Raw genomic sequence first — 16,323 nt, 5'->3', positions numbered from 1 at the left:
GGAGAAGGCGTATGTGTTATGCATAAAAAAAAAAAAAAAAAAAGAAAAGAAAAGAAAAAAGAAATTAAAGAAGAAGAAACATAGGCTCTCCATTTTAGATTTTTTTTTTTTTTGCGGTTTTTATTTTACTTATCTTTTTTAGTTTCTTTCATCCATGAGCTATACAGACAGAGAAAGAGAGAAGCAAACAGAGGTGGGGTTGCCTCAGGGAACACAAGGGTGCAGGGGTAATCAGGCCAAGCAGCCACAGTGGTACACAGGTTCTTGTCTGCAGCTCGTGAAGAATTAGATGTGGACGTATGTAAGCAAGTGGAGTTAGTTATGAGAGAAGAAGCAGAGCGGAGCTCCCAAGCAGACAGTGGGTCCTGAGTGGGCTGTGGACAAGAAACTGGAGTGCAGGGTTTATTTCTGGGTCAGAGGGGCTTTGTCCATGCTTGTTGCCAGGTGGTGCATGCATTTTCCTTGTGTTGGGGGTGGGTCACAATCTGGATGGGTCTGATTATTCTTTCTAATTTTAGAGTGGGTACGAAGGTCAGGAAATCCTCTTTGCCTAAAAGCTTTGGGCCATAAAAGACCATTACTGTCCTCCTGGACTGTGATGGACCAAGAAAGAAGTCTCTGTCTTAGGTTAATCATTAAGTCACTGCAGTAAGCTGTCTCTGTGAGGAAACAGTTCAGCTACAGCTGAGGTATTATGTTCTTCACCCCAAAACTTAGCCATTCTTTGAGTTCATCCTGGGCCCATACTCTAATATACTCTTAGGGTTCCTGTCTCCTACCTCACAGGGAATTTTATAAGGCTTTTACAATGAAGTAGTGATTAATGGTCACAAGAAGTCTTACATCATTTAGGCTCATGGTATGGGTCCCCTTTGGCACTAATTGTGGCCCATACTGGCTAGTCTTGCATTTTGGTGGTAGAGGTTAGATTGTTTTGGCCTCAAGCATGGTCTATACTCTAAGGGTTCCTGTCTCCTACCTCACAGGGAATTTTATAAGGCTTTTACAATGAAGTAGTGATTAATGGTCACAAGAAGTCTTACATCATTTAGGCTCATGGTATGGGTCCCCTTTGGCACTAATTGTGGCCCATACTGGCTAGTCTTGCATTTTGGTGGTAGAGGTTAGATTGTTTTGGCCTCAAGCATGGTCTTCTTAGAGTGGACTAATTTTGGGGGGCTATAATTTTCCTTGCATTTAAGCTTATTTGCCTATAATTTCCATTAGGTCTGATCACTTAAAATTCCAAACTTAAGAATTGTCCTGTCTTGAGTCCTTGCCTCCTATTTTGTTTGTATATCTCAAAAGTACAGTATCGATATGGGCCAGAGGGACAGAGAACAGGAAGGAAAGTTATTTTTCCATCAGGTTATAGTGGGCTGACTGGTTTTGGGTAGACTGCCTGGTTTTGGATCTCCCTGAATCTCATTCAGTACTCCACCTTAACTCCTCTATTTTCCCTAACTGCCTAGCATCATGGCTTTATGACCCACCTCCAGCTTCAGCCAGCCTCAGATTATAGGCACACGCATGTCCCAGGTTACTCAGGAAGGTGTCTGGATGGCATCCTAGAAGCTTCCCATGTGGTCAGCCTCACAGAGCATTACATTTTACCACCATAACAATGTCTGACACCTTTTTATATTTAAATAATAGAAGATTTGCAGAAAGTTGAAAACTAGTACAGAGGCTCTTTAGATTTCACTGAGTTTTTACATGTACTCATGTATGTGTTTATGTATGAGTGTGTTGTTCTATGCAATATTATTACATATGGAGATTGCTGTATCTGCTACCACAATCAAGATACAGACATATCTCATCACTACAAAAATTTCCCTTGCTACCACTTCATAGCTACACTCACCCAGTAGTATTTTCTTTTTGTACTTATTTGCCTGTGTACCCCCTGGTGAGAGACAGAAAGAGAGGAAAAAAGAGACAGCATGTCTACGGTGAATGGTCCACTACAACTCTTTCTCCTCCCTCTTTTTTTTAAAATAAAAATTATTTAACTTTATTTATTTTATTTTAATTTGTTCCTACCTCCTTTTGACTTTGGGAAAGTATGCACATACACACTTGGTGGGTTTCTCAAGTCACTAGGTTGGGTAGTTGAACCGTGCTGTTGGCCATGTAGGATCCAGCTGCATTAACCACCACACCTTGGACTAGCCCCTCCTTGTGGTTTTAATTTGCTTTTTCCTAATGGCTAGTGATGCTTATTTGCCATTTTTATATCATCTTTGGCTTAGTGTCTGATTGCAACTTTTACCCATTTTTTTTCTTTTTTGAGAGATCTTTTACTATAGGGTACATGCGCTCTCCAGAGAGATAGAGAGAAAGAAAGCGAGAAATCACCTCCCAGGGGGATGGCCATGCCACAATCCCATCTACTCTAGTCATCTCTCAGGATTTGGGGCATGCACGCTCATACACCTGGCATGAGTTTTACGTCACTTGGATCCAGCACTTGAACCAAGGTTGACTATGTGAGTGTCCAGTGACCATCTTTTCTTTTTTAGAAAGATTTTTTTCTATATGATGCATGTGTTCACCAGAGAGACAGAAAGTTAGAAATCTCCTCCCAGAGGGGATGTCCATGCCACAATCCCTTCTCCATTCTCCCCTCAGGATCTTGGGCATGCACAAACACGTGCCCAGTGTGAGATTTAAGCCGCCAGGTCTGGGACTAGAACAATTGATTCTGTGGGAGTCCAGCAACATAACCATTACACCATCTTCTGGTCTCTTTTATGTGTTTTTTAATTTTTTTTTAATTATTGAGTTTTGAGTATTCTTTATATACTATAGGTAGCAGACCTTTGTGAGATGTATGGTTTGCAAATATTATCTCTTAGTTTTTAGCTTGTCTTTCACCCTCTTACAGGGGTATTTTTCATTAAACAATCATTTTTCTTTAATTTAATGAAGTCCGATTTACCAATTTAAACAGTAAATATAAAACTATGTTCTTAATCATCTTATTTAGAAGCACAGCAAAGTTGTTGTGGTGACTGAAATCCTCACTGGCCATTTGCTGGATTATTGGAGAATTATTTTGAAAACATTTCATAACTTAAATTACCATCCGTATCCTCATGACATAATTATAAACTGGCAGCTCTGCATTGCGTAGGGAAATAACATCTGCCTATGTTTCAGAAACATTTAAATCCTTGTAAGATGACTACATAATTTCTCAATATTCTTTTATGAATAATGATTTTTATTTTGGAGGGAGAAAAATTGTAACAACAGCTTAAAAATTTTTTTAGAGGATTTTGCTATAGGGCGCGTGCACTTGCCAGAAAGACAGAGAGATAGAAAGTGAGAAATCACCCCCCAGGTCATGCCGCAATCCCTTCTCCTCCTTTCTCCTCTTGGGATCTTGGGCATGCATGCACATGCACCCAGCTGGGTTTAAGCCACCAGGACTGGGACTCAAACCCTGGTTTACTACATGGGTGTCTAGTGACATAGCCATTACGCCAACTGCTGGTCCCACAACAGCCAAAACTTTGAACACTACCTTTTTAAAAAAGAAATAAGAAAAAGTTTAAATAATTAAAGTAATAGCAGTCAGGATATGAACAAATAGGCAAAAGTAAACAATAACAATGACAAACAAAATCAGAAATGTATAAGCTATTGAATTTGATTTTCTTATGGCTAAAAATAACACAATTCTTTCAATGTCTTCCTCATTTTCTACATCAGTGAAGAGAATCCCCTTATCTGAAAAAGAAGTAAACATCTTGTTAAATGGAGCTATTGTGTAACTTAATCTGACTCATTTCTCCTTAGTCCAGTTCCGCAATACACTAGGTTCACACAGCATTAACACTGCAGGTCTTGACTGTAAGATCTTGTCAATGCTGAGTTTCTACACTGTACTCTTATTACAATAAAATGCAATAAAGGCTAAGGTATGGCGTTCCTCCACCCCACACCCCACTCCACATCCCACCCCAGATCCTTGCCGGGGAGCTAGACAAACTGGATGTCAAAGTTTATTCATTCCAAGAAACCCAAAAACACATGAGAAAGCTTTAACAATTATGAAAACCTGTCAAAATAGGAATCCTTGTTTCACTCTTAATTATATAACCACTGAACTAGTGAACTTACTTTGCCTTTTCTTTCTTTTATATTTTTCTACTGCCAGAGGGCACGTGCATATACCAGAGAGGGAGAGAGAGGGAAAGAGGCGGGGGGAGAGCAAGAGAGAGAGCCCTCCAATATGGTGTGGTCACACCACAGTCCCTTTTCCTCTGTTTCTCCATCCCTTCAGGATTGAGGCACACATGAACACTTGTTTGCTGTGTTTTTTAAGTCAACAGGGCTGAAATTCAAGTTGCAATGTGGGATCCTGCTCCCAATGCACACTGGTTTAACCACTATACCACAGGCCCAGCATCCTTACTCTGCCATTTCACTGACATTTTATCCAGATGCGTATTTATCATGAGAATTGATATCATAAGGGGAGGCCTTCAGAAACTTCATGGTAAATGCCTATTTAAATGCATGAATTTCAATTTTTTCTGCATCAGAATAATGCATACTTTAATTCCCCTTTTCCACACACTTTTTGAAGGACCATCATAGGAGGCAAGGCCATGTGTCATGTTAGGAGAAGGGACAGTAAAGGAAGAAAGGAACAGGGCTGGGCCACCAACTATTCTGGTTTACACTGATTGGAGAGGGCTCCTGTGACTCAGGGCTTTCAGTGATAAAACCAGAAAATCTCAGGCAAGAGAGGAGGGATTGATCACTCTAGAATCTGATCAGGAGGGAGGAGGTATAAAATAGTATTGTATAGAGCAAGAGCAGAACCTACTATAGGAGAGTGTGCTTGCTCAATGCCCAAAGTTGCTGACTTTGAATACACAGCACAACTGTATATTATGGCCTTAATTTTAGACCACCAATCATGTCTCAGGGTAAAGGTTCTTAAACTTTCTCGGTTAAAGGTACATTGTTCAGATCAGCAAATGGCATATTACGTTGCTGGACTTCCAAGCATTGGAGTCTTGAATCCGATGACTTAAAACTCATGCCAGGCGCGTGTGCATTTGTGCCCAAGATTCCAAGAGGAGAATGGAGAAGCGACTGCCCCATGGCCATCCCCCTTGGTGATTCCTCACTTTCTGTTTCTCTGTGTATCACTTTAAAAAAAGGCACATTATCACAGTAATTTTTTTCACTGTACCTCCTAACCAATTGTGTTACATTTGCTCCACTAGATTTAACACTCTATTAGGACACAGACTGTGACTATCTTGTTTACTTAGCACATTTTAAAAATAAAGTATAAATGATTGAATTGACTCGTAAACGTCAAGGGTTCGGAATCCGTGTGAAGCTCCTCCAGCACTTGGCAGATGTTTTCAAGATCCTTTCATAAGGCACAGGTCCAGACCAAGATACCTCGGATCGCAGTTCACACTTACTGAGTCAATGAAAAGTTCAGGTCCAAGACGGTAATGTCTGAACCTTGTCCGCCAGCACAAATGCTCCAATAATGGTAGATTTCCCTCCACTATCCTAAATGCTGTTCTTTGGAAAGCTAGTTTATGTAGGTTTTTTTTTTTGTTTTTTTGCCCGCTTTTGAGGTTTTTTTTTTTAATAGAAAAACGATCAAGAATACGATCTAAGAACGTAAGTGTAAGGTGCCGCTATAGAATGATATAGAATGAGTTTTGAGAGGACCGGCAAAGGGAAACCACAGAAATGCTCTCAGCTGAGCAGTAAAATCACTCTAGGTTGGTGTGTCTGTATTTTCTATTTCTAGTCCACTAGGTGGGTGAAGAGTACTATTCCAACACAGTTCTTTCTTACACACTTGTTACTCTCACTGCGCCCACACAAGGCTTTGCACATGAAGAAAATGCAACCAGTTCCGTTTCTCCAAAACTTCCTCTTGAAAGACAGACCACTGCAAAGACCAGGGTGGGAAGACCTGGGAAGGAAAGAGGAAGGGGCTGAAATGCGGAAACGCGCGGACTAGGGGAGTAAAACTACACTTCCCAGGAAGCCCCGAGCAGAACTGCCGTCCCCATTCGCCTCCCACAGGCTCCCCAGTAACCGGTTAGCTGCCTTCCACCCACGTGTCCAACGAGCGCAGACAAAGCGGGGAGCAGTTTTGGATCGGCAGGGGGGCTTCCTGCCCACCAGAGTACCCCACAGCGCTCACCCAACCCGTTAACGCACTGGGAAGCGAACGACTGCCCTGCTGCCCCCACGAGCCACGTGATCAGCCCCGGTCATGTGACTCCGAGCCCGGCGACGGGTGTCTGTTACCCCGGCAACTGCAGGGCCCGCACAGACATTTGGGGAAAGCGCGGAATTCAGACGCCGAGGTAAGTAAGGCGGCGATGCTTGTCTCCCAGCAAGTCCCTGTGGCCGAGGCTTGTGCCTTCGATCCGGTCCTCGGGGGGTAGTTTTCCTGGGCAGTTGCCCTCTTCCGCCCCACGGCGCTGCGGGCACGTCTTTGTCTTCCCGCCACCCCGAGCCCGCGCTTCCTGGAGCCGGGACGCGGCGGGCGAGGGGCCCCTCGGTTTTTGACCCGGGGTTTGGGGCCAAGATCTTGAGTGCACAGCCCTGGAATTCTTCCGCAGTGCTGGTGAGGGTAGGAGATGTTATTCCGCAGGTTGGGAACGGTATCGTTAGGGATTCCAACCCCCGACCTGTGCAAGGGTAAGCTGGGCCTGAACTGCTTCTGGGAATTAAAATCTAGCAGTTGAGGAAGGTTGGGCTCGCCGGTGGGTGTAGGAGAGGCTGTGCGTTGCACTTCACGGAGTTCCACTTCAGGTGTTAAAATGCATTTCGTCGCTTCAGTAGAAACGTAATTCATGCTGATTCGCATATTCAGTAAAATTTATTTTTAGTATTCTTGAATCTTCTTAATAAATTCCATTGCTGTTTGTCTATATCTGTAAACATCCCCTTCTCTGGGAGCAGAGTGTATTGCAAAACCGTCTATATGGATTAGTAAAATACCTAGCTGAGTGGTAAGGTGGAACAAACTTGTTACGCTTTGCTAGGTAGAAACAGTGTTTTGATTTGCTAGTTTTTAATTTTTAAGATTCTCTGTGGGGATGTGGTTTGTGTTTGAGAGGTACTACACACGCAAGTACTTAACAGGTTTAGGAACTGTTATGTAGCAATCACCCTTTAAATTGGATGTTAACAGATGAATTTGTAATTCTGGGCCCTCAGTACAAGACAGACTTGTCAAAGCAGCTTTTCCAAATGTGGCTTAATGAACCATGAATCTCCTGCCCAGGTTGCTAGTGTCTAACTGTGTAGATACAGTGTACTAAATCATAACAGAGATGTGTGAAGTTTTAGGTCCAATCTTCACCATGTGATGGATTTCCTCAAAACATGTTTATGTCTCCTGTCATTCAGAGCTTTTAATGTTGTAAATGCTTTCGAATGTTTACTCTGGGAAGTGAAAATTATTGATTATGGCTCGCTATTCCAAAGAAGAGCTGGATGAAGAATTTGAACAGTTTATGAAAGAGGTAAATTTACATTTTTCAAGAGCTGTATTGTAAATTCGTCACATATGACTTATCCTTCAGTTGTCTCTCAAGATGTCAGTCCATCGCCGGCCGAACTCTCAGCTCCACTCCACAATGTCTTCCCTCTAGTTCTCTCTGCATTTCGCTGCCACCTGTAACACCTTCATCTCGCTGGGGAAACTGCAGCAGTTTCCATCTGATCCCAGCATTGCTTTCACCATACCATGCCAGAATAATGTTACATGAATCAGTATAAAGCACTGTTCCTCCCCTGTTGTTCTATCACATGTAGAATAAAACCCAAATTCCTGACCATGGCTTAGAAAGCCGTTCATGATTTTGCTCATCTGTCTCACTGACTTTATACCACTCTTCTTCCTCATCCACTTGTTTTTAAGAGTCACCTCTTAAACTATTTTTGTTCATCAACAAAGTTTGATATAGTAGGAAGAACCTTAGTTTGGGGGCCAGACAGTTGGAACAGTAATAATACAACCAGACCTACATGAGAAAGATCCTGAGTTCACATCCCGGGATCTTACCACTACCACTACTATGTAAGACATGCACACATTCATGCCCATGCCATGAACCTGGCCAGCTGGGGCTGGGGGTGGATTGTGACATGAAGACCCTGTTGGGGTGCCTTTCTCCATCTCTTTCTCTCTCTCTCTCTCTCTGGAGAAATAATACATGGAAAAAAAACTATTAAAAATAAGCACCTTTAACCGTAAAAATAATGCCTACTTTGTAGGATTGTTCAAAGGGTTTGCTAATGCATATAGCAATTGTCAAGATGTCATAGTCACTCAGAATGAATCTCAGTTCCTGTTTGAAGCACTAATATTTTTATTTCAAATACATTGTCTTAGTCTGTTCTTTCTCTATTCATTGACTACCATGTTGAGTAATTTGTAGAGAATAGAGGTTTATTTAATTCATGGTTTAAAGGTCTAAGGTCAAAGGGCTGCATCTGGGGAGGGTGTTCTTGTTGGTGGAAGCTCTCTGCAGAGTCCCAAGGTGGCACAGGGCATCAAATGACAAGAGGACAAATGAGCTTGTCTCCATGTCTGTGTCTCTGTCTCATTTACTTTTGTTATAAACCCATCGGGATTCAGTCATGGGATCCCCCTCTGCCGACCTTATCCAACCCTAATCTCCTTCCAAAGGCCCCACCTCTTCACCCCACAATTGGATTAACAATATCACCAAATTTTAACACATGAATTTTGGGGGAACACGTTTAATCCATAGCAGGTGCATTTTGAAAATCTAATTTATAGAAAGTATATTCATTGTAAAGCATAAGTAGCAGTACAGGTCTTTTGGAATTTTTCTTCCTCCTTTACCATTCCTACAACACCCACTCACGTTCTCCAGCACACCCTTCTCTCTACCTTCTGTCCTGGTATCCCCCCCCCACCCCGTCATATTCAACCTCAGCTCATAAAAACTGTTATCTCGTGTCACAGATTTGGGTAAGGCAGTGTTTTATCTTAAACAATGAAAACCATGATTTTAGAGTCTTGTTCACTTCTTTGTTCATTTTGATAAATTACTCTTTAAAGATATAGTTCACATGCCCACTAGGAGAGTGGAGGTGGTGGGATCAGCTTTCATTGTTTGTTTTTCTCCTTTCTTGATAAGTAATTTATATACAATCCATTTCATTCATTTAAAGTAAACAAGTCGATGGTTTTAGAGTTCTGCAACTATCACCTCAATCAATTGTGGAACACTTATCACCCTAAAAAGAAACCCCGTATCTATTAATAGTCACCCCGTCTCTTCTTCCTGATTTCTACAGCCTGAGGCAACCACTAATCTACTTTCTGTCTTTAAATGTTTGCCTATTACATTTCACAGAAATGAATTTATGCATGTGGCCTTTCGAGTCTACTTTTCCTTAGCTTAGTGTTTTCAAGGTACATACATGTCATAGCATGTGTCAGTACTCCTTTTAATAGCTGAACAATACTCTGTCATATGGATAAACCATATTTTGTTTATCCATCTATGTTGATGGACATTTGAAATCTTTCCACTTTTTGGCAATTAAAAATAATGCTGCTACGAAAAATCATGTACAAGTTTTTGTGTGGATGGGTATTTTCACTTCTCTTGTGTATCTGCCTATGTAATTGCTAGGTCCTAGGATAACTCTGAGAAAGAACCAGATTCTAAAGTGACTGTGCCATCTTCCACTCCTACCAGCATTTTTGTGTGTACATATGTATGTTTAATGCAAGAATGTGCACACGCCAGAGAGAAAGAGAAAGACAGAGAAAGCAACTCTCAACGTGGCCTAGTCATGCCTTAATCCTTTTTTATTTTTGCTCCATTTCTCCAACCCCTCAGGATCCTGGACATGCACACACCTGCCTGGCATGTTTTTAAGCCACTAGGGCCATGATTTGACCTGCAGTTGGTCATGTGGGATCTGTTCTCTCTTGCCCAGCACTTAACTGCTGTGTTATGGGGCCAACCCTACCACCCCACCAGCATTTGTATTTGTTTATTAGGGTTCCAGTTTCTGTATATCCTTTCAAACATTCATTGAGGACCAATGGTTTTGTTTCGTTCTTTGTGACTATAATTTGGAAAGCAGTGAGGAAGGTTGTTGGGAGTGAGAACACCTACCGTGTCTTAGACATTTCTTGGGTATTACTCATTTCATTTTCTGATCTTTGCCATAGCCCTGCAAGGTCTGTGCTTATGATACAAGTAAATAAGCTAAAAAAATGTGGAGAGGAGAGAGAACCAGAACGTTTCAAGGTGATAGTGAAGCATAGAGGAGTAAAGATAGAGAAATCCAAAGGGATAATGAAGGAAGGAAGAACCTGGAGGGGGAGGAGGTAACCCCTCTGCAGGTTCTCCTTGGAGAGGAGGGAAGAGTTTTTTCAGCTAGGGGAGGAAAGAAGTATCTGAACAGGTAAGGTTGGAGGGTGGTTTCAGACGGTCTTTTTTGAGTGAAGGAAAATGTCAAGTTACTGGTTTGGGGGTAGGAGTAGTGGATTTAGGATTATAGCAAAAGATGAGAAAAGAATAGGACAAAGACAAGTTTATTAAAGTTTACTAATAAATGTGACTAAATGCTGATTTCTCTGGTCAGGATCATCATCATCTCCACTCCTGAAACTCAGTTTTTCCCTGTCTTGGGATTCCATATTCCTCTAGAGTGGTACTACGTATTTTTGTTCAATGACATTCTTAAATCCTAGAAAATGTTTATATTGCATCTCTTTTTTTTTTTTTCTGTGCTGAGCAAGTTTCTTTATGAAATTCTCTTTATTTCTTTGTTGTTCTTTACTTGTTTAGTTCCAGATGTGAAATCGATGTTTAGAGATATATGCTTCATTTTTAAGTTATTTTAGTCATATATTTAGAGATGAATTTGTATATATTTTTGACTTTATGTATTTTTTTCATGAGAGAGGGTATGTGTGTGTGTGCACATGAGAGAGACAAACAAGAATGCATGCCAGTGTCCATCTCACCAGGAGTCCCTTTCCCTCGACCTCCAGACCATCAGGATTTCAGGCGTGTGTGCACCCATTGTGTTTCAGGTTGATTCAGAATCCAAACCCACAGCTGACCATGTGGCTTCCAGCACTGCATGTCAATACTGTGCCACCACCACTGGCCTGTGTGTTTGTACATTATTTTTGAGAATGTTATTCATCTGTGAGATAATGGGACTGTGAGAGAATGCATGTAAATGTTATTAGTCATGAATCTGGAACTCTGCACCTCCCCAATGTATTTTAAAATTCATTAACTTGTATATGACTCAGCTTTCAGATGATTCTTTTGAAAATTCAAATAAAACACCTCGGCAACCTAAAAAAGAAATGAGAAAGAAAGATACAGTGCCTTGGTGGATTACGGAAGACGATTCAGAAGATGATGGTAAATATTGCTAAGTTTTAGTTTCAAATTTGACCACAAGGGGTCAGTCAAGACTTTTAATTATGAATTTTGTTACTACACTATAAATATTTAAGGAAAATAATGGTAATAGTGTTGGTTTCTGAGGTTTGGGTTGATTTTCATATTATTTCACTTTATTATATGTTATTATTGGGTCATCGGAAAAGTCATGATGCATTTTTTGTATAGAAAAATGACTTTTTTTGATAACCAGATATAACTGAAAATCTGTGTTTTTTGCATTATCAGATTATATAACTTTGAGATAATTTATATTTACTCAAATTAGGTGATGAATAATTCAGGTATTTTGAATATTATCCTATTTAATGGTAAATTGATTTAAAGTGATTTAATTAAATATTCTGGCAATGTATTAATGTCATTCCATTGGGAAGATTTTAACACATCTGTAGATTTGTTTGTATTGTATCATAATTTGTTAATAACATTAGTAAAAAAACAAAAGATTTAGTGCCTTAATGCTAAAGAACTCATTCCTGATCCTCTCTGATACGTGTTCTGATCTTCTCCAGAACTATTTCTAGTCACATATTTACAAATGCAGAATTACTTTCCTAAGTGTTTTCTTAATATACACATACATCAGGGGCCGGCAGGTGGTGTGGTGGTTAAGGGTGCTGGATTCCCACATGGCCAACCACGGTTCAAGTCCCGAACCTGAGGTCTTGCTTTCTCACTTTCCTTCTCTCTCCCCCTCTCTCTTTCTCTCTCTTGCTCACTCTGTTCCTCTCTGGTCAAATTTAAATAAATAAATAAATAAAGTTAAATAAAATAATTATTTAAAAATATATATACATATACATCTAGTCGGTACCTATACAGTACTCTATATAACATCTAGTAAGTATCTATGCTTACTTTATATAACATATAGTATCTATATATATGTAAAACACAGAGTACATACCATGTATAGCCTACAGTAAGTGTGTATCCATATATGGTGTAGTTACTATACTGCCATAGCCATGAAGAACCCAGAGTACTTTTTATGTACTACCTCTGTTTGCACTATTTGCGGATCCGTGTTAAGCACGATTTTGTAAACTGATAGAATGTCTTTGTCTCTCCTGTAAGGGAAAATTGTGACTTTGGTCTTCCCAGAAAACTGAACCTGAGTTCCTTCATGTGATCATTAAAGTTCTGTGTAATCTGTTGGAATTCTCCTGTCTGGCATAATGAACTCCAGCCATCCCCAGTTATTCCTGATCTCCTGAAAACACCTTTGGCTCCCATGCCTCTGAGCAATGCCTCAGGCTCCTTTGCCATTAGAATGCCTTTTGCCTTGTCCTTTTTGCTCATTAAAGCCTGGCATCACTACTTTTCACACCTTTCTTTAATTCTTGGAGCTTCTGTCAACACAATTGTGTTTTCCTTTGTTCCAATGTCAAAACGCCATAATAGCACCTGTGTTGATATTTGTGTCCTATGGGGCTACTTCTGGGATTGGGAGTTGTGAGGACAGAAAACACTTTTTTTTCCTGGTATCCTCCGACTTTCAACAATAAATAAAAAAGTGTGTTTAATAAGTGAGTGAGAGATTTGATATAGTCATTTCTCTGTTCTTAGTACGTACATCAAGGAGCTGTCTTACTGAAAAATTTAGTGCATTTTTTTTTTTTCAGAAATTCCCAAACCATGCAACAGTGGTACAATTTGTACATGAATAATACTTTTTTAGAATCTTTTCCTCTGTCAGTGCTTGAAAAGTATACTATAGTATGAAATATTACTGGAGTTGTTGACAAAGATTTGAAACTTAATTAGCATTAAACCAGTTTTTTGTTGAAGAAAATAAATCAGAGTAGAAATATGCTTAGGGGAAAGAATAGGTCCCGAACCAGAAACATTTACATGTGTTTCTGACTAAATGTATTTATCTTTGTTTCTTTCTTTCAAGAGATTTTTTTTTTTTTTGCCTTAGGACATGTGTGCTCACTGAAGAGAGAGACAGACACAGTGAGAGGGAAAGTGAGAAATCACCCCCTAGGGGGGATGGCCATGCCACAGTCCCTTCTCCTCCACTCCCCTCCTGGGATCTTGGGCACGCACGCACATGAGCCCAAAGTGATTTTGAAGCCGCCAGGTCCAGGAGTCGAACTATAGCAGTTACGCCATCTGCTGGTCCCAATTTTTTAAGAGAAGGTATCATTCAGAAGTGGATTTTGTTAGTAAAAGAAGCAAACAAGCATAGTTAAAAAGCAAACTTGGACAGTGTCCACTAGACACAAGAGAGAGGGTTTTCTGCCTCAGGGCATAAACTGGTCCCTGGTCGAGTCACAATCTGTGTTCTGAACATTGTGCAGGAGTGTGTAATGATAAGGTGATTCCTGCCATCAAGAGTGAAGAAGCTTCTGAGGGAAATGGATCACTCCTCTTGAAAGAGCAGTGTACTAGATAGATGCCATTAACATTAAGCAACTTGTACATTATAATTTGCTTTTTCTTTCAGTTGCTGTAAGGATAAAACATTCTACCTGAGGGTAAAACTCTTATTCTCTGCTGGTTATAATCTTTTTTTCTTCCCACAAAGAACTAACATGGGTCTTGGTTTCCTTTATATTAGTCTGTGGTGAGTGTGGTTGTGTGGGTCACGTGCATGTGTCCCGCTTCAGAGCCAGGGTGAGACCCTGGGCAGTGGCCACAGCAGCAGCGCAAGCTGTGCATGCAGTCTTTCATTTCAAGTGTTTAAAGACACACCTCTGGATTGGTCGTGTTTATAAATGGTTTTCTAAGTTATTCCTCTCATTTCTCAAAGCTTTTAGCTCCCGTTTTACTGGCACTCTCCAGCTCTCCTGTCTGATTCTTGGTGACGTGACTTTATTAACCATATAACTATAGCTGTGTGGAAGTTATTTGATCCAGTAAAACTGTTATTTATAGCACCGTAAAATCACTTGATTCTGACCCCAAGAGAACACAAATTAGGGACTTGAAGCCAGAACTTATAACTTGTTAAGGCTTTCTTCTAGCCAAAATTGATATTTTTCTAATCTTAATATTTACTTCACATGTTGTAACTATTTTCCTTTACCAAGTGTCAGTTTTTTACACCTGAATGCATACTGTCCGAAAGCTTGATATTACATAACTGTTTCAGAATGTTCTAGCATTCTTGGAGTAAGGAGCAAAACTCTAGCCCTGGACTGTAAGGATGAGCATAGTCTACTGATTTCCTGCCTGGGCTTATTTTCCTCCCAGATTCCCCATCACTGGTCCAGCCTCACTGGCCTTTGTGCAACCTCAGTAGTGGCCCACCACTCGCATTATCAAACCTTTGTACCTCCTTTCCCCCCCACCTCCCACCTACAGTTGTCTCCCTTTCCTATTCACCTGGTTATTTCCTGCTCTTCCTTTACATCTCAGTAAAAGTATTCCTTCCTTGCAGAAGCATTTGGATTGTCCAGGCTTGGTATGCCTCAGCACCCCTTACTGTCTAGCACATTTCCTTCCGAGCACTGAGATTTGTAGTTGACATGCAACTAACTCTCCTCTGTGAGCACACTTGCCTCCCAGGAACCTCCATCAGTGGTGACTCCCTGCCCCCCCTCCCCATCTCTTGTCCTGTTCAACCAGGAAAAGAGGTAGTTTCTCTTCATTGCTGCCTCCAGACCTTTCCCCCTCTGATTTTATGAACCTGTCATCAGATCGCCCACTTCCTCTCCCATTTGTGTTTTTAAACGGTTCTCTAAGTTATTCATTTCATTACCTAAGGCTTTTAGCTCCTGTTTTACCGGCAGTCTCCAGCTCTCCTGTCTCATTCTTGGTGATGTGACTTTATTAACCATATAACTAATTCCTCTAACAACTTGACTTCTGAGTTCCTGGAGCTTTATACCAAAAATCTTTTCATCCACATATCATAACCACCTCTGCCTCTAGTAGCTTCTCATGTCACTCGTCCTAAAAGCTGCTGCCTTCTCCCTGACTTCTCAGTACCTTTCCCATGCTTATGCCAGTGTAAATACACCGGCCTCGAAACTCTCTACACACCTGGCAATCTCCTGGCTTTGAGGCTTTCCACTTGTCTCCTCAGCTCCTCAGACATCCTTCCTTACTATATCCCCTCTTACTCTCCTCCATTTCTCCCCACACTGGAATGTGAAAGGAATCTCCCAAAGCATATCACTGCTATCTACAGATATTTCAAAGTTTCTCCAAAAAAGAACTTTCATTTAAAAATATAACCATACTGTTGTCCAAGAAGTATCAATAATCCCTTAATACCATCTAATATCTCATTAGTTATAAGACACTTATAATGTTTAATATGAATTAAACTTGAGAGAAAATTTCAAATTCGAAATGCTGTGAGAGATAATGAATGATCCCACTGCCCTAACAATTCATGCATATCCTACTGTGAGAATCTCTTCTTCATGGAGCCACTATTTCCAGTGGTTTAGAAATAATGACTTTGAGGGACCAGCAGGTTGCATGGTGGTTAAGGCGCTGGGACACTCCCACATGGCCAACCACAGTTCAAGTCCTGGACCTGGTAACTTGCTTTCTCACTTTCTCTCTATGTTTATCTCTCTGGTCAAGTTAAAATAAATAGATAAATAAATAAATAAATAAATAAAATAATTCTTTAAAAAAAAGAAATAATGACTTTGAAAGGTCTTTCGATGCTTCTATTTTCTTAAAATGATGTGTATACAGATAGGGTCTTGTTTGGCCCCTGTTACTGTCCTTAATTGATCTTGTCTAGCCCCTGTTATTTTCCTTACTTCCTCATTGTGTTTTATTATACTGGTTCATGGCATTCATAGTCTGTTTCCAACAGTGTTAAGAGTCAAGCAGAGGGACCAGCAGTTAGCGTAATGGCTATGTCACA

At 40.6% G+C, this 16,323-nt stretch overlaps 1 protein-coding gene across 2 annotated transcripts in view; it reads left to right on the top strand.

Annotated features, from left to right (window-relative positions):
- Positions 1-6,269: 6,269 nt before the first annotated feature.
- CEP162 (centrosomal protein 162) overlaps positions 6,270-16,323 on the top strand; it is a 77,202-nt gene continuing 67,148 nt past the window's right edge. Inside the window, exons 1-3 of one of the 2 annotated variants that reach the window (XM_006143369.3) lie at positions 6,270-6,365; positions 7,417-7,532; positions 11,327-11,441. In XM_006143369.3, the coding sequence (XP_006143431.1) occupies positions 7,476-7,532; positions 11,327-11,441 (172 nt within the window). In that variant the 5' untranslated portion in view covers positions 6,270-6,365; positions 7,417-7,475. Of the gene's footprint in view, positions 6,366-7,416; positions 7,533-11,326; positions 11,442-16,323 lie in introns of those variants that run through there. The other variant, XM_027769906.1, reaches the window with a different exon arrangement.

This window comes from Tupaia chinensis, unplaced genomic scaffold (genome assembly GCF_000334495.1).
Source record: "Tupaia chinensis unplaced genomic scaffold, TupChi_1.0 Scaffold000097_1, whole genome shotgun sequence".
Lineage (NCBI taxonomy): Eukaryota > Metazoa > Chordata > Mammalia > Scandentia > Tupaiidae > Tupaia > Tupaia belangeri.
This window is presented reverse-complemented; position numbering and strand designations above follow the sequence as displayed.